Below are 27,953 nucleotides of genomic sequence, written 5' to 3'. Positions count from 1 at the left end.
CTAAATCCCAAGTCATCCTCTCATCCACTCTGACCCCAGGGCGAGGTTGCCCTTCAGCTGCCCCATTGTTGAGTGACCTGTAGCTAGTGACTTCTAATGAGTTCCCTAGGCAGTCTCTCCTGATGTCTAACCATAAGATTTCTTGCTAAATCTTCAGCTATGTCTCTTACTCTCTTCTACACACAGGGCCTTGAACTGTGTTGTTTTCATCTCTGTTTCCTCCCACTGCCTGTTGTCCCTCAGGTTCAAATTCAAGGTTAGTTGAGGGGTCCACGGAGAGATGGTGTCTGCCCCATCCTACCCACCCTCCCACTTGTAACCAAGGAGGAGAAGGGGGGTGGAAGTGGGATGTGACCTTCCAGATCCCTGTAATGGAAAATCTGAGAGGAAGCCAGTTATTTAGGGAATTCAGACTTGAGCCCTGTGCCCTCGGAATGGATCTGTGGGAGGACAGGTCGATAATCCCTCTGCAGGGAGTCTCCTCTGGGGCCAGGGATGGATGCAGTCCAGGCTGCAATACCTGAAACCTCTGGACCAAAGGCTCCATTTCCCCTCTCCTGTCACCCTAGCTTCCTTTGGACTCAGGATGTTCAAACTTGCCCTCAGTCCGCTGGCTTCCCTTCACTCCCTCCGTGTACCCAGAGAAATGGGGACCCTCCAGGAGAGTCCTTCCTCTGACTACTCCTGGGAGAAGGCAGGGGTGGGTTTTCTTCTCTCCCTGCCCCTTCTTGTTCTCCCTTCTTCCCTTTGCCCTTCATTCTTTGGCTCTTTCATCAAATGGGCAGCAACGACACTGCCAGATCAGCTGGTCCCACCCTGGCTCATCTCCTCTACCCCCGTATCAGCTTGGACTGAGAGGATGGGTGAAGTCGGGGCACTTAGGGCTGGAGCTTGGAGTTCAACCTACCAGACACCCTCCTTCCAGCTGAGGCAATGCCCTCTTCCCATCTTCTCCAGACTGTTTGCGGCCTTTGGAGCCACATTTGGCTCTCGCCACTGTCCTTCCAAGATGCCTCATATACAAGGGCTGGGCTTGGGTTCCTATACTAGCTACCTTTTCCGGTTTCAGCATCCCCACAATCTCTACAGTAGGGAACAATCTGTTTGTTTCTCTGGGGGGTTGGACGTAATAGGATCAGGAGACCTGGCTTCTGGTTCTATCAGCTCATATTGTTTAATCTCTCTGGGCCTCAGTTTCCCCATTGGGAAAAAAAAAGGGTGGACTGTATGTCCTCTGGCACCCTGGGATGCTGGGAGGACTACTCCCCTCCACCTTTCCATAAAGGGCACACATTCCCATTCTCCCGAGTATCCCAGAGCACCAGGAGGGGTTTGAGGGGAAGAACACAACAGGACAAACTGACTGCCACTGCCAGTTGCTTAAGGGGGCGGGAGGGGAGGAGTCCTCAGGGATCCTGTTTCAACAAACGTTTCTTTCCAGAGGAGGGAAAGGCGGAGGAGAGGGGGAGAGGGGCCTATTTAAAGCTACCCTGTTGCTGGCCATCTGTCTGGTTGCTTGGGTCTCTGGCCATCCCAGACTGCAGTGTGGGCTTGTGAATCCTGCTGCTAATCTCTCCAGTCTAGATCCCCTCAGCCACTCTGCCCCAAGATGGGCCGTGGGGTGAGTATCCCCAAAAAGCTGGGGTGGCTCTTTGGGAAACAGAAGGGCTCTCTGGAGGTTAGAGGGAAGGCATGAGGTGGGATGGGATGTGGAAGGAGGGGCAGAGAGAAGCTGACCTGCTGGGGTGATTTGAACTTGGAACTCACTCTCTCCTGGCTACAAACGCACCCACAGATCCACGGCTCACATGCCCCAGTGTTCTCTTTGGCACCCCATGATCAGCCCCACAGCCCCTCCGGCTTTCACGCCAGCGCATCCAGATCTCTGTCCTGGATCTGGCACAGCCCCTCTTCTCTCACCACATCTCCTGGACTTCCAGCTGAAGGGATATTTGGCATTGCTGATCCTCCTGCCCTTGCCACTCCTGAAAATACTCATTTCTCGGAGAGTCCCAGACTAAAAGAATGAAGGTCCAATTTGAGATTGAAGAGGGGCAGGAGAGCAACTTCCCCTGAGTCGTCAAGCAGTTCCGGACACCAGCTCCAGGGGCTCTGAGTTCCAAGGACAGCTGGGAGGGGCGTGGGGAGGAAAAATGATGTGTCCCCAGGCCTCAGCCCTGCACCCCTCCAGATTTCCTGGCAGCGTTGTCTGGGTCGTGGGCTTTGAGGACTTTCCCAGAGGCTGGTGAGAGCTGCCTGCCCCCTGCCTCCCACTCCCGTCACTCTTGCCAGTGATATTCTGCAGCACTGAGTATGCCAAGAGGAAAGTTAACAACCATGACTGGGGTAGGGGGAGGGGCAGGCACCAGGCTGTGGATACTTTGAAATGAAATTTCCATATGGAGAAAAGTGAGTCAATCTTTTTACACACTGTGTCTGCTACTTTCCTTTTGTGCAACGCTCAGCACAGAGGGAAAGGGCACAGGGAGCCATGGGGGTTGCTGGAAAGAGGGGGCCTATGGGACTGTGGGGAGTTTCTGGGCTCAGCAGGGGTCAGGCAAGGACTTGTTATTGCACTGAGTTTAGCAGCTGGGAAAACTCTAAGCTTGGACACCAGGGTTCCTGAGCTAGGGTGGGAGCTATAAATAGAACCTGTGTGTGTGTGCACATGAGTGTGCTTGCCTACAACCCATGTGCTCCTCATAGGCTGAAGTCGATAGAGATATTCATGGATGAGCACCTGTGTTTGTGTCTCAGCTGGCAGATTTGAGAATGTACAAGCCTTCTAGGATGGGTGGCCATCAGTATCACTGTGTGGGGGTGTGAGGGTCTGTGAGGAGCTGTCTCTGAGGGAGGGCTTCACAGAGGAGGAAGTGACAACTGCGGGAAGATATGCTCTCTTAGGGTCTTCAGCTGCACCTTGGCATGAGGTGGGGTGGGATGTGCAGGGAGGGGCAGAGAAGAAACTCCCGAGGGAAAGGGAGTCCCAGCTAAGGTGCAAGACCTCTTAGGAGAGACCAAGTGACCCTCTATTCCCCCACCACAAGCCCTCTCTGCTATTCCACCTTAGAACAGAGTGGACCCAGCTCAAGAAGTCCTGCTTGGGAAGACATTTGACCTTGACTTCTTTAGGGTACCACAGCTGCTTGGATTCTGTGATTCTCCCCCAGCATTCATAAAGTCCCCTTCCCTGCCACCCTTAGTAGCAAGCCAGGGAGCAGATCCAGTTCTGCTTGGACTGAGAGGATGGGTGAAGTCAGGGCACTTAGGGCTGGAGCTTGGAGTTCAACCTACCAGGAGACCCCGTAGGACAAAAATCACCCCTCCATCTGCATCCCCACATTGGGATCCACTTTGCCTCTGTCCCTTTTCCCCTGCATCTTCCCTCCAGAGCACGGACTGTCGCCCCATCACCCTGTGGCCATAAAGGGCAGTGTGGGAGTTGGGGGAAGGAGCAGCACTGGTGGGAGGGAACCCGCCAGCTCCAGCTGCCACCAAGAGGCTGAGGTGGGGGGAGTAGTGGCTGACTTCCAGCTTCCCCCGCTCTGTCCCTGCCTCTGGCTTTCTCAGAAAGAACTCTCTGTTCTCCTTTAGCATTCAAGCCCCAGACTGGGGACTTGTGGTTGGGGGAGGGAGGAACGGGCTTGCGGGGGGGGTCCTTTCTTCCTCTCTTTCTTTCTTGCTTGGGCAGCCCGCTGGCCCCAAATCTCCACAGGCTGCTGGCGACAGAGGCTGAGATCCTTGCCAGGGCAGGGGGAGGGAGAAGGGGCTATGTGTCCCAAACTCTGTGCCAGGAGAATGGGTGGGAGCTGAGGGAAAGGGGTACTGAGTGAGGCTGCTGTCTCAGGCACCATCCAATATGCCCAAAGTGCGTGAGCTGGCAATTTTTTCAAAACCGTGCATTTGATTCTAAGCCTCATGAACTTTATTTTACATCTGAATGTACAGAAATGCTCAGGCATTCTTCTCGTTTGCCCCAGCTGCATCCCTCCTCTGTGCATGGTGTGTGGGGGTGGGGAGGGGTGGAAGTCTCCCCCTGCTTCCTATAGATCCAGAGGGCCTCACTAAAGCTCCAAGGGTCACAATAAAGCTTGTCCAGACTGATCATTTGCCTTTCATCCATTTCTCAGCACTGTCCCACCAAGGACAGAGTTAGTGAATCCAAAGCATTTCAATCCATTCAATGAACAATCTTCAGTCACCTGAGGAAGGGAAAGGTGGCACTCCTTGGAAGCCCTTCCCACTTCTCTGTAGGGCTGCTTCAGTCAGATGGACACTTCATATGGAGATAAATGCAAACTTCAGTGCCTAGGGGAACATGGTGTCCACCCCCACTGCACACTTCCTTTCATCTTGATGTCACTGGTCAGACTCCTCCCTCTATAGGGGCTGGATTTGGTGTCTATGATCAGGATAGCTGCTACATTCTTGGAATTGTTCCAGAATCTGATTGGAAACAAAGGCATTATCCTGTAGCATCAAGGGTTTTTGAGGCAGTGAAACTACTCTGCGTGATACTATAATGGTGGATGCATGCTATTATACATTTGTCCAGACCTGTACAATGTACAACACCAAAAGTGAACCCTAAGGTAAACTCCAGATTTTGAGTGACAAGGATATGTCAGTGTAGGTTCATAGAATGAAACAAGCATGCCACTGTGGAGGGAAACATTGACTGTGGGGGAGACTACACAGGCAGGGACAGGGGTATATGGAAAAACTCTCTGTTCTTTCTGCCCAATTTTGCTGTGAACCTAAAACTGCTGAAAAAGAAAACTGTACTTTTAAAAAATGCATTATACTTCATAAAAGGGCAAACACTTTAGCGTTAAATTCCATCCAGGTATCCTTTTCTTATGGAAAAAAACAAATTACACCATAATATAGAAAACTTCATTCCTGAGCACCTAGTATGGAGGCAGAAAGTGAGTAGCCTCTGTGACAAGGACACAATATACTGAGAGAAGGGGAGGACGGGGCCTGGAGAGAAAGGGGGCAAAAAGATCCTTGTCATGACTGCCTCAAGCCTTCCCAGCCCCGCTCCTGTCCCATCACCCCAAGACAGCCTTCCCTTGAGAGGAGAAATTTCCCACCCTCTTCTCCAGAAGTTCCCCATGAGCTCCTGGAAGCCTGGTGGTAGTAAGGAGGCTTCAGACGCTGAAGAAGAAAAGGGAAATGGTGACCTCATGAGACTCCTCCTAAAATGTTTACCTGATTTCACCAGAAGACCCAGGAATGCCTAGACCTAAGAGCTACATGCATTTCAATGTTAGCTTTATCCTCCAAGACCTTTTGTATTTTTTTCTTTTTTGGACAAACGGGCCCTGGTTGTCTACTAACGTAGTCGTGATTTGAGGCCTGAAGTCCTGCAGATTGCCTTTTGCCCAAATCCTCTCTGCAGAAGCCCTGCCCAGCAGAATGAAGAGGGTCCTCACTTTCTAGGTGCACTCTGACCCTCCAACTACTGACTTTTCTGAGGCCATGAGCCCTGCTCATTCTATTTCCACTTTCTGCCACCAGGCCCTGTTGGCTCCTCATCCTCCCTTAGGTATTTCCCTGTCCTGACCTCTGCCTCCCCAAAGACTCTTACTTACCCAGATTCCTAACTATCTCTGCTCCTCTCTGAATAAAGTAACCGTGATGTTGGGAGAAAGACATCCCTGCAGGGTGCTACCACCCACCACCACCCTCCCAACTATGCTCACTCCCTTCCAGCATTCCAAATGGTGTAAGGTGGTGGTTTTAAAGTTTTGGTTTATTTTGTTTTTTATATAGCAGTAGGGTTCTTTCAACAAACAAAATCTTAGCAGAAGCCCCACTATTAAACAACTGAGAGTGGGCTCCTGAGTCTTGAGCCCCTCAGTCTTTTGTGAAATTCAAACATAGAGCCTATGGCTCTACCGTCAGTTTGCAAACTGAGCACTTGGGATTCCCTCCACCCTCCACCCAGCTTTCCCCTACTGGCACATCACTGCTTTGAATCCACTGCCTCCACTCCCACTGCCTGGGTTTGCTGCTCAAGGTGTGACTAGAGACTGCAGTCTCTGTCCTCCCTGACTCTCTGGGCTCTCCCTTTTTCTGCAGGCCGGACGTGAATACTCACCTGCAGCCACCACTGCAGAGAATGGCGGTGGCAAGAAGAAACAGAAAGAGAAGGAGCTGGATGAGCTGAAAAAGGAGGTGGCCATGGTGAGGCCCACAGCCTATCCAGCGGGGCTGTGGAAAGGGGTCCCATGCTAGGAGGGGTGCCCCACAGTCTGGTGCATTCAGGAAAGCTCATGACCCTGGCCCACGCGCTGCAGTCATCCTCCTTGCTTCACCTCTCTGCCCATCACTGACCTCACATGCATTCTAAACACACACACACACACACACACACACACACACACACACACGCAAAACCTCTCTTCCCAGAGTAATTCAGTTTCCCTTCCCCAGGATGACCACAAGCTGTCCTTGGATGAGCTGGGCCGCAAATACCAAGTGGACCTGTCCAAGGTGAGTGGAGGGATTCTGGGGAGGATACCGAAGAGGTGAGAGAACCATGCAGCAGCAGGGTGCAAGGGACATTAAAACTGTAATCCGACCCTCTTTACAGATGGGGAAACTGAGGCCCAGTGACCAGTTGATGGCAGAGCCAGAACTGGAATCCAGATTCCCTACTTCCTAATCTATATCTCTTTTCCTGTATACCTGAAAGCCAGGACTCCTTAGAACCCAGGCCCCAGAGGGCCTCAAGCAGGGCCGTCCCTCTACCTCAAGCAGCTTTAGTGATGTTGTGGTTTGACAATCACTATTCTTCCAGTAGTATGGTGGAGCTCTGCTATGTATGAAATATGTGATAAATGCTTTACATACATTTTGCTAATCGTTACAACAACCTTGAGAGATAGGTGCTGTGGACCTCTTTCTTAGGGCATGGAGACTCAGAGGAGGAAAACAGTTTTCCAAGGTCATATCAGGAGTAAGCAGCATAGTCAAACTGCCAAGCCCATCACTTTGAAAAATAAAAACATTATTAATTAAAAATGTAGTAGTATAACCTCTTCCTGCAGGCCTTCCTTGATTGCCCTTTGGAAAATGCTATGCCTCCATTCCTTTACCTTACTTCATTTCCCTTGGTAATACTTCACTTATTGGCAGTAATATTTACTGACTGTGAGTCATCTCCCTAGATCATAAGCTTCACAAGGCAGAGACTTTGTGGGTCTTGTCCATCTCGGGGTCTCCAGAGCTGACAATAGAGCCTGGTACTCAATATACATTTATTAAATAAATGAGTGGACAGATAGAAAGATAAATAAAAAGTGGCCTCTGCCTTCAAGGATCTCAAAGTCTAGTAGCAAAAGGAAAGCACACGTAGAATTCCAACACCATGTGGTACAGCCTAGGATACAACAGGATGCAGAAAATCAGCCTGAAACTAGGGGAACAGGGCCAGGAAATGTTTTCTGGAGAAAGCAATGGGCTACTGCTAAAGCTGGGTGACATTGATGGTCAATAATGTAGGACTCTTCTTAAATCCTTGGTGAAGTGGGGAGTCTGAAAGAAGAGAGAGAGCGGGAGAAACCAGTTGAGATGTCTTTCCAGGGAGCCTCAGCTAGGCTGCCTCCAGAGGAGATTATTGTGGCCCAAAATGTGTCTCAATCCAATGATGACCAGAAAAGGAGCCATACTCAAAATCCTCCTCAGTTCAAGGCTTCTGACACCCATAGCCAACACCACCTCTTCCACGTGGCCTCTCCTGATGATCCCTCACCCCTTCCAACCATGTGGGGTTTTCCTCTCTACCTGGACATTATTCCCTTCCAAAGTGCTGGTGAGAAATGGTGGAGGGGACAGACTGGTTCCTGATACAAACTCCCACACTCCCCCTTGCCTCCCACAGGGCCTCACCAACCAGCGGGCCCAGGACATTCTGGCTCGGGATGGGCCCAATGCCCTCACTCCACCTCCAACAACACCTGAGTGGGTCAAGTTCTGTCGTCAGCTTTTTGGGGGCTTCTCCATCCTTCTGTGGATTGGGGCTATCCTCTGCTTCCTGGCCTATGGCATCCAAGCTGCCATGGAAGATGAACCATCCAACGACAATGTGAGCTGGAATTCCTGACCCCTGGACCAGCCTATGACTCTGTCCTCCAACCCTGAATTTCCAGAATAGCTGGGGGTGGGGGGTAGGGAACAAGACCCTCATGTCATAGTGTTCTTTAGGCTGAAAAGGGGTGAGGCTTCTATACATATCTATAAACACCCCAACACAAATAGACAATCACTCTTGAATGAGAAAATCCATCTCTGTTCTTTCACACTTAAGTGGGCTTGTCTGCTATTCCTCAATCTTCATCTGCTAGTGAAGTCTTAATTCCGGGAACTCCATAAGACTCTGCCTGCCTCCTCCAGTCTTAGGAGATGGAACACTAGAAGATTGAGGGAGAAATTAGAAAGGACTTTCCTCCACCATTTTCACTTCCATTCACAAAAACTGCATTTAATTTGTGAAAGGGTTGGAAGATGAGCAGATTTCTCAATCCCTTTCTCCTTACCAGCTGTATCTAGGTGTGGTGCTAGCAGCTGTAGTCATCGTCACTGGCTGCTTTTCCTACTACCAAGAGGCCAAGAGCTCCAAGATCATGGACTCCTTCAAAAACATGGTTCCACAGGTAGATGGCCAGGTTGGGCTCTGGACGGGGGCATAACGTTTATAGGAAGGTCCAGCTCATCCTTTCTCAACTTCTTGTGCTCTGAGATGTAAGGCTTGGGCCAAAAAGTCCCTCTGGCTCTCCACACCAGGACCTAGTTTTGTTGCTAAGGGTGCAGGGCTTCTCTTCCTCCTTAGTGGGGTTGAAGGAGAGGTGAGAGACCAATCGGAAAAGGAGGTAAGGGTAGAGACAAGCACTTCATTAGATACCCGTGGCCTCCCCACAGCAAGCCCTCGTGGTACGGGAGGGTGAGAAGATGCAGATCAATGCAGAGGAAGTGGTGGTGGGAGACCTGGTGGAAGTGAAGGGTGGAGACCGCGTGCCTGCTGACCTCCGGATCATCTCTTCTCATGGATGTAAGGTAACGAGGCCATTCCAGAGTAACTGGCTGGGTCTAAGAAGAAAGCCGTATGGGCCTGAAAGGGACGTAGTTAGAGGTTTGAAGATGAGGAGACACAGGTCCAAATGCCAACCCCTTCCCACATACTTGCCAGCTGCACTTTGTATTATATATAGTGCTTATGCATTGTCTCCTTGTATCTGTGTGTGATAAATGCTCTGTGTCCTTGGTATTTCTTTGATATCCACTTTATAGCCATCTTGCATTGAGTACCAATTATAGTCAGATGCTTTAGATACATTCACATGTGTCATATAATTCAACTCTGTAAAAATGGTCTGCTCATGCAGGGCTGTTGCACCACACCAGAAAGTGCCATTTTCATAGACTACAATATTGATGGCACCGGCTGCAGTTGTACAATGCATAGATTCTGATTACATTCCCCATTTTACAGATGAATGAATGGAGGCTCTGTTGGTTACGTAATTAGCCCAAGGTCACAGAAAAATTTAGTAAGAGCTAAAATTCCAAACCAGTGCAAGGACAATAGCTGAGTAATGCTATAAATGTGTGATGAGGACAAGTGTAATTTTGTCCTTCATGTCATAGAGATTCAGTACAGTTGGAGTCAGCAGACAACTGTGTGTGCACAAGTGCATCTGCCAGTCTGATGACTATATCCTTCCCTCTTTCTCCCCAGGTGGACAACTCATCCCTAACTGGCGAGTCAGAGCCCCAGACACGCTCTCCCGAGTTTACCCATGAGAACCCCCTAGAGACTCGCAATATCTGTTTCTTCTCTACCAACTGTGTGGAAGGTGAGAGTCTAGCCTGGCAGGGGGGCTCCTCATCCAAACACACACTGAGGGAGGAGTCTGAATCCTGAACTCCCAATTAGGATTGGGAGCTGTGGCTGTATGTAGTTACTTGTTGAAAACTCTGCTAGAGAGGAGGGAATTAAGGATTGAGGGGTGGGGATTCCTAAACATTACAGAAAGAGCAGCATCCAGAGAGCAGGGTATTGGCTGGGATGGCATGACTCCAAGGAAAAGTGACCTCCCCACAGACAGATCTCTGTTCTGTCCACCCCAACAAAGAGTGGATCCCAAAGTCTTTAGGTATTTGGCCAAGACCCCCTTACACACACACTCACACTTACACACTCTCACACTCACACACCACACATGTGTACACATGGCACACATACATCACACACCCATACCCACAAATATCACATGCACACATAAATTACATACATCATACACACATCACCCACTCACATGCATACATGCTCACACATATACATCACACACTCACATTCACACATGTCCCAACCCAGCCTTGACTTCTGGGTGCCTTTGGCTTGACTGAGAGCTTCTGTTTCTCTTGGGTCTGGGACTAGTTGACTTCTTCTCTGGCCCTTGCTTTGACCAGAGTTCCAGGCTGGGGAAGAGGAAGGAAGATTTTCATGCCAGGTAGACACTTAGACCCTTCTTCATGCTGTATCTAACACTGTGCTTCGAGAGAAATTGTCATGCCCAGGCTTCCCAGTTTGCCTCATCCCTGTTCTGGGTTCTAGAGATGTCCAACAGCCAGAGAGAGCTCCCAGAGCTCCCACCACTTTGAGAGTAGAGTCCAAGTACAATTGCAACCTGTGCCTTCTGTGGTCATTCCAGTGAATCAAGTCAGGGCTGACTCAGAGAGGGAGTGAGGGGCAAGAGCTGGTGGATGAAAGAGGCCTGAATAGACCATGGGCCTCAGAAAGGATGTCAAAGAAGGCCTCGTACCCCACTCCCACAGCTTTCCCTGAATATTTGTCATTTCTCTTCAGTTGGATTATGTTTCTCTGGGCTTTTCCTCTCTTTCAGCAACTTTGAATTATAATGAAAATCACCACACATTAAATTTCCTAAATTTTTAAATATGCTGAGATTCTAAAGTTTGTTCTGCCTTTCCTACAATTGTTAAAAATGCCTAGTGAAATATTTCCACTGCCTGCTCTGAAATTTGCTTCGAAGAGAGCACAGGAAACAAATGAAACTAACATTTGTTGAGTACCTATTATATGTGAGGCACTGGTCTAGGTGTACTACAGCACTATCTTATTTAATTATTAAAACAGTCCTTTGTTAGGAACTCACACAAAGATTCAAACTCCAGTTTGGCTGACTCCAACGAACATGTTCCTCCCACTGTCCCACCCTCCCTCCTGCAAAGGCCCTTTTGTGTCTACGTAAGGGTCAATAATTGCTTAGCTTCTTCTATGGAGATTCATGCTTAATGTTAAGAAAGGCAATCTTGCCCTGGCTGGTGTGGCTCAGTGGACTGAGTGCCAGTCTGCAAACCAAAAGGTCACCGGTTTGATTCCCAGTCAGGGCAAATGCTTGGGTTGCAGGCCAGGTCCCCAGTTGGTGGTGTGTGAGAAGCAACAGATTGATATATCTCTCGCACATTGACATTTCTCTCTCTTTCTTTCTCCCTTCCCTTCTCTCTAAAAATAAATAAATAAAGTCTTTTTTTAAAAAAAAGAAAGAAAATCTTGAGGACTACATGGAAAAATCCATAATAAGTGCCTTCCTTTTTGTTCATAATAATACTCTTGGATAACAAATAAGAGATTGATTTTACTGAAGTACTGTGGGCAATGTTTTTTTGCACTTATTAAATCTCTTCATTTGGAGTTTATTTGCAAGCTTTTTCCACAGGCCCAAGTGTAAGACAAAATAATTTGCTCTTGTACTCAGTCTGGGATTGGCAATTTAGATACAATCAACGGAAACTCCAGGATCAGAGTCTTTGGTCCCTTTACTCTGGGATGGTTTCCCTTTCTGAGGAAGTAGGGCAAGACTTCAGTTCCTCAGACCAAAGTCACACAGCCTGGTGTCCCTTCCTGTGTTACAGGCACTGCCAGGGGTATCGTGATTGCCACAGGTGACCGAACGGTGATGGGCCGCATAGCCACTCTGGCCTCAGGCCTGGAGGTTGGACGGACCCCTATAGCCATGGAGATTGAGCACTTCATCCAGCTGATCACAGGGGTGGCTGTGTTTCTGGGTGTCTCCTTCTTCGTGCTGTCTCTCATCCTGGGCTACAGCTGGCTGGAAGCAGTCATCTTCCTGATTGGCATCATCGTGGCCAACGTGCCTGAGGGTCTGCTGGCTACTGTCACTGTAAGTGGTCAGGCTTAGGTGTCACTAGGGGAGGGTCTTGTTACTCTTTCCTCAAATGTCATAGAAGCTTATTGCTTCTCAGCAATTTTTTAACTGCCAGCCCCTAAAGCCACATATCAGATTCTCATTTAATACATGGATTAGAGTGTGAGTCTGAAAATGATCATTCAATACATGGCTCAGAGGTTGAGTCTGAAAAAGTCTCAGTTGGGGCTGTACTTTGGCATGTAGTCTCTCTCCTGGAACTTATAGTCACCTGTTCTCACCACCTATGTACAATTCATCTGCTCCTGTAGTCTGGAGCTCATCCTGACCCTTCTGTAAAGGCTCTCTCAAATGTCACCACTGACTACCTAGCAAATCCAGTGACCTTTTCTGAGCTTCATCCTTAATGCAGCTGCTGAAATGAATACTGCTGTCCACCTGTCTAGAATCCTCTCCTTCAGTGATCACTGTGACTTGTCACTATCCTGGTTCTCCTCTCCCCTGTCCCCAGCAGTGCTTTCTCTTTCTTCTTGAAACTGATTCTCAGGCCTCATCTCTCTGCTCATCTCCTTACACACTTAAGTGAGCCCAGTTTTCAGTACCTGTTCTGTTTGAGTTACTCTCACATCCTTATGCCTAGCTCTACTCTGGCCATCTCTGGAGCTCTAGATAAATGTCTTAGCTCTGTACTGGACATTTCATTTAAATATACACCTATGATCTCAGTTCAACTGCTCACACTTATGTCCCACGAATGTTTATGGAGTAGGATCAAGGGAAAAGGAATAGAACTGTGCTCTGGGGTAATGTCATAGACACTTCTTGCTCAGGCTTGGCTCTTTTTTATTCTCCTCTCTCTCTACCAGGTATGTTTGACCCTGACAGCCAAGCGCATGGCGAGGAAGAACTGCCTGGTGAAGAACCTGGAGGCAGTGGAGACCCTGGGATCCACCTCCACCATCTGCTCTGACAAGACAGGCACCCTCACCCAGAACCGCATGACCGTTGCCCACATGTGGTTTGACAACCAGATCCATGAAGCTGACACCACTGAAGACCAGTCTGGTGATTGTGCACCCCAGAAGGGTGAAGGGTTCTGGAGGATGTCCAAGACACTGGGTGGCAGAGTGGGTGGAAAGAGATAATGGGCTCTGAATGGGAACCAAGCTCCCTCATTTTCTCCCAGGGGCTACTTTTGACAAACGATCTCCCACATGGACGGCCCTGTCTCGGATTGCTGGTCTCTGCAACCGTGCCGTCTTCAAGGCTGGGCAGGAGAACGTCTCTGTGTCTAAGGTAGTAGAACAGGGCATTGCCATAGCCTGTTTACTTTGCTGATGACCAGCTCCCCCTCTCACACACTGTGATGGCCTCTAAGGCTTCAGTGCCCTCTCACCTTGGTCCTCCACCGCTCTCCAGCCTCACTGTGATACTGAATTCTCTTCTGGCAGCGTGACACAGCTGGCGATGCCTCTGAGTCAGCTCTGCTCAAGTGCATTGAGTTGTCTTGTGGCTCCGTGAGGAAGATGAGGGACAGAAACCCGAAGGTGGCAGAGATTCCTTTCAACTCCACCAACAAATACCAGGTCTGGTTGGGGCACTGGGACAAGGGAAGGGGAGGGACAGAAATGGAAGGTGCACAAAGTCAAGGATGAGTCAACAACATGAGAAGTGGGGGCATCTGACCATGTCCTTTCACCCCTGCCTTATTCCCCAGGGTAATGTGGTGACTAAATATCTGGTCATTATTACCCTTTAGGTCCCAAACTTTCATTCCATACCACAACACTCTTGACTCTTCTTCCCCGAGCTCCCTGTCCTCTGGCCGCAACCCCTCAACCCTTTAATACCACTCAGTTGAAACATACTTCTGATATTTCCTTAGGGTATTCCTCACCCTGTAGGCATCTATTAAATGCCCAGAACACAGACTCAGCTATGTTCTGTGTAGGTCATAGAGGTAAAGCCTGACTAAATCTAGTATGATGGTGGGAAATGCTGATAAGAAAGCCACCTTAGCCCCTGCACAGTGCTTGTCTTAACTGATCTTAATAAATACTTGTTGAGTCAGTGAATGTCCTATGGGAAGGTGACTCTCAGGTTACAGGGTTGGGACTACGAGGTCCAAACCTTGCTCCACACACAGACTGTCCCTATGTTAACAAGAGTGGATGAGCCACTGGTTATTAAAGGATGGTTTCTAACCAGCCTCTGCTTTGTCCCTGGCCCCATGCTGGGTACTAGAGCTAATAAGACAGGTATGGCCTCTTTTGTAACCACTCTTCCTCTCTCCAGCTGTCCATCCATGAGCGAGAAGACAGCCCCCAGAGCCATGTGCTGGTGATGAAGGGGGCCCCAGAGCGCATCTTGGACCGGTGCTCCTCCATCTTGGTACAGGGCAAGGAGATCCCTTTGGACAAGGAAATGCAAGATGCCTTTCAGAATGCCTACATGGAGCTGGGAGGACTTGGGGAGCGAGTGCTGGGTGAGCAAGGCTGAGAAAGGGATTTCTAATCCTCAGGGGCTTCCCTAGTGTGAGAGGCTTTAGAGGTATTCAGGCAACCACCTTGCTGCCCTCACGTTTCCTTCTGCACAACTTCAGGGTTCTGTCAGCTGAATCTGCCCTCCGGAAAGTTTCCTCGTGGCTTCAAATTTGATACAGATGAACTGAACTTTCCCACAGAGAAGCTCTGCTTTGTGGGGCTCATGTCCATGATTGACCCACCCCGGGCTGCTGTACCAGATGCTGTGGGCAAGTGTCGGAGTGCAGGCATCAAGGTACTGGCCTCACTTCTTCTCCTTCACCCTCTCCGTCCACACCCCAACGGTCAAGAGACTGCAGGGGCTACTGGCCTGGAGACCCCAGGCCACTGGTGATCTTTCCACTGACTGAGAGGGGAAGCTGTCATTTGCAAGAGAATGTTGGCCACTCTCTTGGAGAACTCACCCTTCTCCCTTGTGCTCAGAGTTCCCAGTCTCCCATGCTCATCCTCTCCCTCCCTGGTATGGCTCATTCCATTCCAATGTCAAGCCGATTTGGCAGCCCTGTCTTGGAGATATGGTGTCCTATCCCTCCCAACTACCACCTACTCTCTCTAGCCATTTGGGGTGGGATTAGCAGGCTCCTGTCTATACCCATTCACTCCCTGCAAAACCCTGTAGATATATACTCCACACTCCTCCCACCTACACCCCTCTCCCAGGTTTTCTTGTCTAACTACAACTGCTTCTCATTGGCCACACCCTCCTTGGTGCTACAATTGTTCTTCATTTAACAAATATTTATTGTTTACCAACTATGTACCAGGCACTGTTTAAGGTGCTGGAATTCAACAAACAAACCAACAGAAATCCCTTCCATCTTGGAGTTTACTTTCCTGTTCTAAAGATACAGCTCTTTACCACCCCCCTTAACCTAGCAACTCATGACACATGGTGCCATTGTTTGCTCCTGTTTTTTTCAACATCTCATCTCTTACCACATAAGTTCAACTCTACCTGTCTACTGAGTGTCAGGTACTGTACTAGGCACTGGGGATTCAAAGATGAAGAAGACAGCCTAGCCTTTGGAATTCATTGTTTTTTTGGGGGGGGGGAATGCCTTTATAGTTAAACATAGAACAATCATAATAAGTAGGGTAGTTGAGCACTTACTATAGATCAGATACTCTAATAATAAAAACAGCCAGTTGTTTTGTGAGCCTTTATATGAATCAAGTACTACTCTTAGCACTAAACCTGTATAATATCATTTAATCTTCATAATAACCTTATGATTAAACACTAGTATTTTCCCTTTTTTACACAGAGGGACTGAGGCACAAAGTAACATGCCCAAGACCACACAATTAGTAAGTGGTAGGGCCAGGATTTTAAACAAGACAGTTTGCTATTTCTCAACCATCATACCAGGGGACTGGATGTATATATCTGTGTATATGGGATTTCTAAACTCCATACCACTCTGTCTCTAAGGCAGGCTTCATTACCCCTTTAAAAATAAAACAAGCTGAGACTCAGAGTGGGTAAGTAGCTTTCCCAAAATAAATCTGCTAGTAAGAAGTGGATTGGCTGTATCAAGCATGGCCTGCTTCTCTGGAAAGCACATGTTCCACTGCTCATTAGACCGTCTCTCACCATGATCAGAACTATCATGCAGGCCTGGGGAAAGTCCCTCCATGGGAAGTCAGAGCAGGGAGCAGTTAATTCTGCCTCAGGAAATTGGACAGTGTTTCACAGAGGGCATGATATTTGATCTGGGCCTAGAAGGTTGACAAGTATTTTGTAAAGCAGTGAGGGAGAGGAAGGCATGTTAAGATCAGGGAACAGTGTGTGCCTTCTGCGGTTAAACTGCATCAGGTGTGTGTGTGGATTGTAGGAAGAGGTGGCAGGGGAGCACTGGGAATTGAGACTGAAACATTTGTCCAGAGCCAGTTGGAAGAACTTTTCTTAAGTGCCAGTCTTGGGCTTTATCCTGTGGTCCACAGAAAGCCACAGGTCTCATGGGGGCAGATTTAGCCTGTAGGGTGGAAGAGGGCCTAGATTTGGAGAAGAGCTGGAGTCAGGAAGACAGGCAAGAAGCCATTACAATAGTTCAGGCAAGAAATGATGACCTGAACAAGGGCATTGGTAAAAGGAAATCGTTTCATTTGAGAAATGTTTTGATAACTTGATGACTAAACTGAATATGGGAGGTGAGGAAGATATAGGAAACAAAAGACCCAAATGAGGGAGGGATAGTTTCTAAGGTAGGGAGAAAAGAAGCAGGCTTGGTGGGGGTGACGGAAGTAGAGATAATGAGTTCAGTTTGTCCTTACAGTCAAAGATCTGTAAGACACCCAAGGAGAGATATTCTAGGGAAAGTTGAAATGTGATTTAGAGCTCAAGAAAGAAGGTCAAGACGGGAGATTTGGCCCTCATTAGCCCATGAATGCAAAGTAAAGACACATCAGTATGTTTTATTATATTGCCCAGGAGCAGGCTACTTGGCAAAACAAGATGGATACCAAAGCAGCAATACCATGAAGTAGCTCAGTTGAATTCTCAATGACTACAAATTGTAGTGCTTACTATTGCTCAGGAAAAGAGCATGGGTCAAGAAAGGCGAGGAGCATGAAACCCTGAGGTATATCAACATTTAGGGACAAGTAGAGGAATAAGAACCAGTGACTGAAGGAAGAAGGTAATAAGACACAGGTAACATTTATTGAGCATCTACCCAATGCCTCATACTCTTCATGACAACCATGAAAGGTAAGACTCATCTTCTCCATGTGCTGAGATGCAACGGAGGCATTTGTCTAAGGTCCTAGAGCTGGGGAAAATCAGCATTTACACTTAGGTAGTCTTCTGACTCCTAAGCCACTTCTTCCACTCTTGTTGGCTGCCTCCCTGAGAAGGTAGGGAAGTGCATGAAAAGAGTGGAGAGGAACCAGGAATAAAGACTCCATGGAAGCCAAGTGAGGAAAAGATTTCAAGAAAGGATAGTTCCAAACGCCTCAGAGCAATCAAGAAGAATGAGGACTGTAAAGATGCTATTGTTTTTCAATTGTAGCCTTTTGGGGGGCAGTTTCAGCAGAGTGTTAGGGATGGAAGAGAAGGCAGTGAGGCCTGGAGAGGCTTCCTTCTCAGTATCTACGTGATTTGCCCCATGAACCCCCACACACAAATGCTATGTCCTAACCCAACTCTGATCACTGTACGCTTACAATAGTCTCTTAACAGACCTCTCAGATGCCAACCACTCTCCCTAACACAACTCCATTGTGTTCCTGTTTGAAACACAATGAACATTATTATTAGGGCAGGAATCAACTTTTCCCCACATCATGGAAAATGTCAGGACAGTGAGTGTAGGAGAGTTGTCTACCTGTCATTCTTACTCTGATCACACCAGTTAGGTGGCCCACAGCAATCATCTTGGACACAAAGAAAACCATTTTCTATTTCTGACTTGCTGTGAGCTTGAACAAAATCACAGGCCCTTTCTAAGCCTTTGTTTTCTTATAGGTAACAGGAGGAAACTGTTAAGAGGCCTGCTGGCTCTGACAGCTTCATACTCCTTGAAATCCAAACCTCTAAACTGTCTTTGAGGTTTCTCATTAACATGTTATTCTGTCATGGCAGCTTTCCTCCATCTAAGCAAACTTTGGTCCCTGAATACAACTTGTCATTGTCTGTCCCCCAACCCATTCACCCACACGCCCAACACACCCACACACACACTTCCATTATTTTGGCTGGGATCTGTGAGCCCCACCACCTGCCTTTTCCTGACTTTGGGAAACAAATAGGCCAGGGTGAGGTAGAGGGCTCGCTTAATATTGCTGTCCTTTACTTTTTTCTCCTTTCTCTTTCTTGACAGGTGATCATGGTGACTGGGGACCACCCAATCACAGCCAAGGCTATTGCCAAAGGTGTTGGCATTATATCAGAGGGCAATGAAACTGTGGAGGACATTGCAGCCCGGCTCAACATCCCCGTCAGTCAAGTCAACCCCAGGTGAGGCTTTTGCAAAATCCCCTATTCTCAGTCAACCTGTCCTCTCCCACAGGGTGCCCGAGTCTTTCCTGAGATATTGGGATACCTCTGGGAATGTTATAGGCCTTTCCTTTGGTTCCTCAGTCCTGAATGTGTCCAGGTTGTGCATTGCTTGCCTGTAACTTTGCAGATGTCACCTTACCTTCCTGATCCTCCATTTTCTCAACTACAAAATTAAGATCCTATCTATACTGCAGGGTGGCTATAGCAATGAAACATATATAAGAGAATGAGCACATGCCTAGCAAACTGTACTGATTGTGATTATGCACATGGCAAGGATCTAGCATCATTTCCTCAGAGAAATGGGAAAAGCAGGTTTACTGAGCTTCGAGGGAGAGGAGTATAAGGCTCGGGGAAGATTGGAGCCCCGGTGGCAGTCACGAGAGGCAGTGGATTGGTTAGGTTGGGAATCAGTGCCTCTGCCCTGTCCTCCAGAGAGGCCAAGGCATGTGTGGTACACGGCTCTGACCTAAAGGACATGACATCGGAGCAGCTGGATGAGATCCTCAAGAACCACACAGAGATTGTCTTTGCGCGGACGTCTCCACAGCAGAAGCTTATCATCGTGGAGGGCTGTCAGAGGCAGGTGAGCAAGGTGGTAGAAGGTGGGGCTGGGCCTGTGCAGGGACTTTACCCTCCAGCTTGGCTGTACCTTCTCCCAGGGAGCCATTGTGGCGGTGACAGGTGATGGAGTGAACGACTCCCCAGCGCTGAAGAAGGCGGACATCGGCATTGCCATGGGCATCTCAGGCTCTGATGTCTCTAAGCAGGCAGCTGACATGATCCTGCTGGACGACAACTTTGCCTCTATTGTCACAGGCGTGGAGGAAGGTAAGGAGGCTACTGGTGAAGTGGCATCCAGGACAACTGATGCCCACACACCTACTTCTAGAGCCTTTTACCCCAATCAGAGTCAACTCAGGATTCCAGGCGTTCACTGCCAGTATTAGCTTCCCTCACACATAAAATCTCCCTCTCTCAAGAAGTTGGACAGCCACACCTCCATGGCTTGTGTGGGGAAGGGTGTTTCTGATCCCCCTGATGCCCTTGGAAACTCCCCACAGGCCGCCTCATCTTTGACAACCTGAAGAAATCAATCGCGTATACCCTGACCAGCAACATCCCAGAGATCACGCCCTTCCTGCTCTTCATTATTGCCAACATCCCCCTGCCGCTGGGCACCGTGACCATCCTCTGCATCGATCTGGGCACTGACATGGTGAGGCCAAGGGCTGTTGAAGGGGACAGGCAAGGCAATCATGTGGGCACAGTGGGCAGGGGTGGGCGGCTGGGAGAGAGAGGGGTGAAAGGCAGCTGACCAGGCTGTGCTGGCTGAAAACAAAACAAGTACAAGGCTTCCTTTCCAAAGCCCTTCTCTCCCTTACTCCCCACCTCACACAGGTCCCAGCCATCTCCTTGGCCTATGAAGCAGCTGAGAGTGACATCATGAAGCGGCAGCCGAGAAACTCGCAGACAGACAAGCTGGTGAACGAAAGACTCATCAGCATGGCCTATGGACAGATCGGTGTGGCGGGGCCCTGGGGCTCAGGAGGGAACCCCAGAGAATTCTTTCCCCAGCTTTTAGAGTCCAGAACAGGGACTGGTTTCCCAGGGTCAAGGACATCTCTCTCTGGCCTGTTGGTTCTGGCACCCTCCAGCTTCCTTCTCTGACCTAGACCCTATATTTTACCCATGACCCATAGGGATGATCCAGGCACTGGGCGGCTTCTTCACTTACTTCGTGATCCTGGCAGAGAATGGTTTCCTGCCATCACGGTTGCTAGGAATCCGTCTCGACTGGGATGACCGGTCCACAAATGACCTGGAGGACAGCTATGGACAGGAGTGGGTGAGTGGGGCTGTGTACATGCAAACACATGTATATGAGATGGGTCAAAATGCCTGGCAGAAGTGGTCAGTAGTGGCCAACTGGGATTGGGGGCTAAGCATGGATTTAGTGCCCAGGGTTTAACAACAGCCCTGAACCATGCTATACTCTGGTCCTGCCTTTTCTTCTCACACTGTTGCCTCTCTGCCCACCCTCCCCCAGACCTACGAGCAGCGGAAGGTGGTGGAGTTTACGTGCCACACAGCCTTTTTTGCCAGCATCGTGGTGGTGCAGTGGGCTGACCTCATCATCTGCAAGACTCGCCGCAACTCAGTCTTCCAGCAGGGCATGAAGTGAGTGCCCACCCCTCCAGGCACCTGCCTAGTCAAGTAGAGGAGCTCTCCCAGGCTCACTTCTACCCCCTGGGCCCAGTCCTGCTAGGGCGGCATAAGGTTTTAGTTACCCAGCTGTAGATCCACAGTCATGTTTTAAAGGTGAAAGAAGAAGCAGTGATATGACTGTATCTGATGAATTTTATTTTGTTCCTAAAATGTACTTTGTTAAGATCTTCTTCCACCGTCCTTCCTTTTCATTTTCTTTCCATGCCTTCTTCTTTCCTTCCTTCATTCTTTACTTTCTTATTTCCTTCCAACCTTCCTTATTTCCTTCCTTCTTTGCTTCCTTTCTTCCTCCTTTTTCCTTCCTTTCTTCTTCCATCCTGTACTCTAGTGACACCCCTATCCTTTGCCCAGCCCTAAATACAGGGTCTTCCATGCTCCCTTACTCTCACAGGTAGGTCTAGTTTATAGCACTCACCCCGTGGTAATGGTGTTATCCTTGTGGGCTCTATGAACTGCTCAGGGTCAGCTCCCATGTCGTCTTATAGAGTGAGTTAATATGCGCCAGTCACAGAGATAAGTGATTCAAAAACATTGTTTAGCCTCATGATTTATGGACGAAACCCTCAAAATGTTAAATGATGTGCCTCAGGTCACCCAGCTGATAAAGGTTAACATGGGTCAGCTTTTAAAGCCCAAGCTCTTGGCCACTGCATGGGGTGGCTCACCTATCACAGTCTAGCACCTGTGAGGCACTCAATAATTATTCCGTGGTTGTAGCATGGATGGTAGCAAGTGCTGAAGATATCACTTCTATTCTTTTTATTTTCTTTGACTGGAAATGATGAGCACAATTGCCCAAATGAGTTTTGTCATAATTTCTTAGTTTGGAAAAAAATAAAGATGACAAAACCTGGTGAAGTTAATAGCATTTAAGATCCTAGGGAGAGAAAAATGAAAAGTCTGTTAAATAAATAAAGGTACTGTGAGGGAGGGCGATTCCAGTGAGCTAAAAAACACTGATAGGGAAATGCAGTGAAAACAAAACAAGGAGCAGAGACTCCAAGAAATTGGGTACAGTTCTGGGTTGGGACTTACTGTGCAGTGCACGGGGGACACAGGAAGGTGAAAACATGGCTGGCTAAATCCAGTCCAACTGAAGGGCAAATGGAAAAGAAAAAGAAGTCAGGCTGGGTTCAGGGGAGTACTAATACCAGCAAGTCACCAGACCAGAGACATCCTCAGCACCTCATGCCCTACCTGGGGTTCCAGGGTCCTCGGGGGTCTTCCAAGATACTATTTCCATTGTTAAAAAAGCTTTATGGAAATCAAGCACTTTTCTGTGACAAGGCTCCTAGGCCCACTTAAGTGCCATTCTTGACAGAAGCCAAGGTCTGAAGTATAGTGAAAACATGCTAAAGCATAGTTCTGGTTGGAAACTTCTTATGTGTCTAATTAATTTTAAGTAGGGAAATATGGTCACTATTTATTAACAAATGCAGCTTGTGAGACAAAAATCAATTAAAATGTTCCCTTTTTGGAAGAAAATTGGAGGGGTCCTCAGTGAGTGAAAAGTTTGGGAACCACTGGCTTAAGCCATAAAGAGGTGACGTGCACAAGGTTATAAAAGGTTGAGTAATAATAAGAGCATTGTCTGTGTTCGAGAGCTTTCCACACATTATCTCCCATTATTTTCCAACAGTTCCATAATATAAAGGTAATATCTCCATTTTACAGAGAAGGAACATGAGGCTCAGAGAAACCTTGCTTATAACCAAAAGCTAGTAGGTGGTAGCGCTGGGACTAGATGCCACCTGTCTGACTCCAGAAACTGCCCTCAGAACCTTATTTTGTTTTGCTTTTCAATTCTGACATAGTAAACATACAATACATTGAGTACTTATTCTCCAGTGAACTTTCCTTCCACTAATGTTTGCTTCTTTATTGAATATCTATAACTAAGAGCTATCAGGGACTGTAAGAGACACTGAGAATGCAGAAGACATAGGTTGGCCCTGAACTGAAGGAGCTGTTGTGGCATCTAGCTGGAGAGATGACACTTTCACAGGCTATTTTTCTGGAACAATAACAAGATTATGAGCTGCATGAGGGCAGATCCCATGTCTCCAGAAGGAAGCTCATGTTACACATGACATCTCCAGAAGAGAGCACATCATCCAACACATAAAAAACGTCTATTTAGTGAATGAATATATGCGTTATAGATAACATTAGGGAGTAAAATCAATAAGCATAAAAATTAAAGAAAATCTTTCTTGGGTTACACACAGCATGAGAAGGTGTCTGCAGAGGGCACAGGGAGAGGTCAAAAATGACCCTTCTCTCACATTTCTTTTGTCTCTTTCCCCTCCCTCACAGGGTCTCCCTGAATCTCCTTCTTTCTCCTCCCTTCCAATGTTACATACCCTTCTTTCTTTGCCTTTCCAGGAACAAGATTTTGATTTTTGGGCTCCTGGAAGAGACAGCACTGGCTGCCTTTCTATCCTACTGCCCGGGTATGGGTGTGGCTCTCCGTATGTACCCACTAAAGTGAGTATTTCTTTAAATGGGCACCTTCTAGGACCCAAGTTCTGATCCATTCAAATCCCCTTTTATATGATCAGCCTCTAATGTTCCTAACAATCTCCTCTACTTCTTTCAGGGTTACCTGGTGGTTCTGTGCCTTCCCCTACAGTCTCCTCATCTTTATCTATGACGAGGTCCGGAAGCTCATCCTGAGGCGATATCCTGGTGGTAAACATCTCCATACCTCACCCCAACCCCCAGCAAATGTAACTTCCACTGCTGGCTACACCTCCAGCAATCCCAACCCAAACTCCATTCCAAACACAGAGCCCTGCTCCTTTTCTCAGTGCCTTCAGGTCCTGTGGTCTCAGGTCCTAGGAGCCCTGATTCTGTTGCATCTGTTCTCCTCACCCTCTTTCTCTCAGATTCTGGTCTCCCCTAACATACTTTTGGTCTCCAAGGTCCTGCACCTTCCACCTGGAATCACAGAGCATCAAAATTAGAAAGTCCCTCAAGGTCATCTATCCCACCTACACATTTTACAGACAAAGAGGGGTGCAGAAGTGAATTTATTTGTTCAGGGTCATACAACAAGGAATAGCACAACCGACACTAGAACCAAGGTCTCCTTATTCCCAGGCATCAACCAAGTAGTCTTTTTTCTGACAAGAATTTTGATCACTTACTAGAACTTAAGCAGATACAGTCCATGGACAGTGTTTGGTCTGGCCTGCTCTACATTGTACACGTGTGTTTTTTTAATTGCCCAGTATTTACAACTTGGAGACTTTCACATAAAATCTGAATTTCTGACTTCTCCTGAAAAATTACAAGAGCTGCCAACCCTATGACCACATTTCTTATCAGCAAAAATAAGTGCCTGCCCCTTTAGAAACCTATTTGTTACCTGAATAGCCAGTTTAGGCTTTTGAACTTTTACCCCCAACTACTCTATGCCCACTCACTACTGCGAGAAATTCAAGTCTCTCCTTTCTCCTAATCAATGGCCCAAGCTCACTGTGTTTTCTCCCCACTCCATTTTCACCTTCCTACGGACATTTACCTCATCCTCCTTCCAAAGGCTCCTATCCACCTGGCCTCACCACCCAAGCCCCTATGCCTCCTTTTATATTCACCTTGCAAACCCCACCCCTAATCTCTCTGACAGGCTGGGTGGAAAAGGAGACATACTACTGAGCGCACTGGAAAGAAGAACCAGGCACGAGAAAGATGGGGTGCCCTGGAGGAGTTGCTGGGATGGTGATGGGGCAGGGTGGATAAACTGGGGTATTTTTTAGTGGAATATTTGGGGAGAGAGAATGAGGCAATTCAGCATAGTACATTAGGGGGAGTGGGTAAATAAGCTCCCAGAGACCTGACTCTGAACAGTCAGATTAGACACTCTCCTCAGATCCTCCTGCTCCATCCCACTCCACCATGTTGTCTATTTTTATGAGAAATTGAAAGTCACTCCAGCCCTCCCCATTCCTTTTCCCTACACACCCACCTCCCACTAGAACAGATCAACATCCATAAAAACAGGGACAAGTCTAACCAGGAGGAAGGACTTCTCAGGTCACCAATGTCTCTTTATCTCTCCAGCCTCACCCCACTTCCCACCTTCACCCCTCATTTTTTTCCTGCCTAACTCTGTCCCCTGCTTCCCCGTTCAACCTAGGAATCACAAACGGCTCTTCCTATTGAGTCCAGAAAGGGAAGCTGGTTGGAAAAGCCAGCCTGTCTCCCAGGCAAGGGTAGTTAAGGATCTCTAGAGGGGAGCTGGGCAGATGCAGACAAGTGAGAGGTTAAGGTATGATTGAGGAGGCAGACAACAATGGGAGAGAGACCAAAAAGGACAGATAGATCAATGACAGGGCATTTGATGCCTGGAATCTCCAGATAGACATCTGTGCATCAGCTCCGTGTCCTGCTCTTTTAGAGTGCCCTACCAGCAGACCAAACTCAAACGTTGCAAGAGTAGCAGCAGAAGCAGGACCAGGATGCAATCTGGGGAGCTTCACTGAGATCCCATACCTGTGTGCCATAGAGTTCCCACTGATCTTTGCTTTGTGGCCTGTTTGGTACATGAGGACCAGGTATCACGGATGCTCCAGCTCTCTCAATCACATGCACTTGCCTTTTAGAATGCTAAGAACTCAGAAGTTCCATGTTGTTCTGAGAGGGATAGCTGCCACCCTTTCCCTTCATGCCCATGCTGATGAACATGCACCATTCCTAGGCACTACCAAGCCAGGAATTCCCTGGCCAACAGCTGGAGTTAGGGTAACAGGAGTTCCCAGAACCTTCCTGTCTTCCAGGGACATGCAGAATCAGTTTAGGGCATGAACATGGTCAGACCTCTGGACCAGAGGGAAAGCACTAGGGGGCTTGCCTTTGACCTCTAGCAGAGCTATTCCGCCCAGGCAAATGACCTTCATGCTGATGTTCATTGTACCCACTTTCCCTAAGATGGACTATTGGTTTCCAGTTCCTATGGGAGATACTTTTCTTTCTCTTACCTGCTTCCCATCTAGCACTTCTGTTCTGCAGGCACTTCTGTTCTGCAGGCACTTCTGCCCATTCTTTAAGGCTGGCTTAGAAGGCATTGGGAATGTCCTGTAGAGACCTAGATGAACAAAGCAAGTGAGAGACACCTAAGGAAAATGAAAGATCTAAGGCAAAATGGAAGGAAGCACAAAAAGCAAACTTTAGGTCAGGCTGATAGGCCACCTCCCAAGGTCTGTTACTTCATAACAGTGGAATTCTACTGTGTCAGAAGAACCTTGAAATAAGTGAGTCATTGCCTTGCCTTGGAAAACTAAGTGGAAAACCACAATAATTTCGGTCTAATTAATTTGAAGTTTATTGATTTTGGACAAAAGTTTATCTTTGCACAATAAATACAACAAGCATTTGTTTAGTAAATTAAAAGCATAAACAATATTGCTAAGGGTGACATGTTTAGTATAGTTAAAACAATCCTTTTCAAGCACTTTAGGAATCTCCATTTAAAAGTAGTGAGTGTATGGGCTAATTATCACCAATTCTTATGTATTTGTTAAAGAAACATCTGCAAGACCTTTATTTGGTGACCTTTTATAAGACATTAGTTTGAGGCACTACATATGTACTTGAAAATAATAAAGTTGCATTTCTTTATGAAAAAAGAAACCCCTTCCATAATTCAGATTTTTATACTTAATACTTGCCTCTCTTCCAAATTGTGATATTGAAATGTGTGCTGAGATAAGATGGCTTGTAGAGACAGCAATAAAGAGGGCAAGAGACAGGGATAGAAGGGAAATAATCTGGGAAGAGATGGTATCAGTGGAGAAAGCTAAAGGGGAAAAAGTTGGGTTGAAAATGATCTATAGAAGAAAATAAAGTAAGGCCTCCTTCTTTATAGATGAATCCATTTAAAGCACCACAAAATGTTGTCCAGAACAGAAATAGGCCTATGAATCTACTGGGCTTAAATTCTTGGGGCCATTTCTGCTTTTTGTTTCAGACCAAAATCAGGCCATTCTCAATCTGAGGGGATGGGAGAAGGAGATGCTGGGCTGAGGGTGCCTAAATGCCAGCATCAGTTAACAGTCTATACTGTGTGCAGAGCCCTGTTCTGGGTGTTGACTTTGGGGGCTGGAGGGAAAAGTAGATGTAATTCTTGAGACTCGCCATATAGAAGATTTCAGAAACCTTCATGGATAGGGTGTGATAGGCAGAAGAGAGGGACCCTTTTGTGCTGGAGAAGGAGGGGTGGATGGGTGGTGTGCATTCCCCCAGGGTTCCCTGGGAATGGGAGAGAGAAAGACTCCAACGCTTACAATCCTATGCCAGGATCTTGGAATAGGAGTCAGAATTCAGTTCTTGACCCATTTATTACCACTGTCTTACAACAGCAGTGGTGATGGTTATTGTAGCTATAGTTGTGGGAGCATTAATGGCAGCTCACTTTGTGCCATAACTATGCCAAACCTTTATTTATATAGTCTCATTTAATCCCACCTCAGGTCCTTTTATCTTGATAGTCACTCTGCCAGAATTGTGTTTCCCTACTTATTCACAGGGCTGGTTTCCTCACTTCATGCGGGCTGCTGCTTAAATATGGTCTACTCAGAAAGGCCCTCACAGACCACCCCAAATAAAATAACATTCTGGTACTTTTTTCCCCATTCTTTTTATTCATAAATACTTACTACCTCAAATTTAGGTAGATAGAGAGATAGAGGGATAGAGTGATGATAGATGATAGATAGATGATAGATAGATAGATAGATAGATAGATAGATAGATAGATAGATAGATAGATAGATGATAGATAATAGGCAGATAGGCAGACACATTACACACATACATCCATAATATATAAAAACATACACATGTAATTCAAATATCTATATAGTTGTTGTTAGTCTGTTGGTTTATACTTTTTTGGTTTATTTGCCTGACTCTTCTCCCAAATAAATTTCATGCACACAGGGATTATTTTCTTTTCTTCACCATCTTCATCTTTAGTAT

At 47.4% G+C, this 27,953-nt stretch overlaps 1 protein-coding gene across 2 annotated transcripts; it reads left to right on the top strand.

Moving 5' to 3' along the window:
• Nucleotides 1-1,476: 1,476 nt before the first annotated feature.
• Nucleotides 1,477-26,606, top strand: LOC129062260 (sodium/potassium-transporting ATPase subunit alpha-2). Of its 2 annotated transcripts, XM_054563092.1 has the most exons (23): nucleotides 1,477-1,621; nucleotides 6,088-6,192; nucleotides 6,442-6,501; nucleotides 7,892-8,095; nucleotides 8,550-8,663; nucleotides 8,929-9,063; nucleotides 9,746-9,863; nucleotides 11,947-12,215; nucleotides 13,067-13,265; nucleotides 13,387-13,496; nucleotides 13,652-13,786; nucleotides 14,496-14,685; nucleotides 14,803-14,978; nucleotides 18,565-18,701; nucleotides 19,179-19,329; nucleotides 19,406-19,574; nucleotides 19,808-19,962; nucleotides 20,145-20,268; nucleotides 20,447-20,592; nucleotides 20,794-20,924; nucleotides 23,358-23,459; nucleotides 23,572-23,663; nucleotides 24,604-26,606. In XM_054563092.1, exons 1-23 carry the CDS (start codon nucleotides 1,610-1,612, stop codon nucleotides 24,630-24,632), a joined length of 3,063 nt encoding a protein of 1,020 aa, XP_054419067.1. In that variant the 5' UTR covers nucleotides 1,477-1,609; the 3' UTR covers nucleotides 24,633-26,606. The 2 variants fall into 2 exon arrangements, with proteins under 2 accessions (XP_054419067.1, XP_054419066.1); XM_054563091.1 differs by lacking the exon at nucleotides 24,604-26,606 and having other exon boundaries at nucleotides 23,572-24,597.
• The last annotated feature ends 1,347 nt before the right edge of the window (nucleotides 26,607-27,953 follow it).

This window comes from Pteronotus mesoamericanus, unplaced genomic scaffold, assembly GCF_021234165.1.
Source record: "Pteronotus mesoamericanus isolate MK-2021 breed Mesoamerican mustached bat unplaced genomic scaffold, CSHL_Meso_final scaffold_705, whole genome shotgun sequence".
Taxonomy (NCBI): Eukaryota; Metazoa; Chordata; class Mammalia; order Chiroptera; family Mormoopidae; genus Pteronotus; species Pteronotus mesoamericanus.
The sequence above is the reverse complement of the archived record's forward strand: the minus strand, read 5'-3'. Positions and strand labels throughout refer to the sequence as shown.

What these genes read in the sequence shown, in the direction of transcription:
- LOC129062260 (XM_054563091.1), top strand. An exon ending in GTCTGCTGGCTACTGTCACT is followed by an intron (nt 12,216 to 13,066) that starts GTAAGTGGTCAG and finishes TCTCTCTACCAG; the next exon opens with GTATGTTTGACCCTGACAGC. An exon ending in GTCGGAGTGCAGGCATCAAG is followed by an intron (nt 14,979 to 18,564) that starts GTACTGGCCTCA and finishes CTTTCTTGACAG; the next exon opens with GTGATCATGGTGACTGGGGA.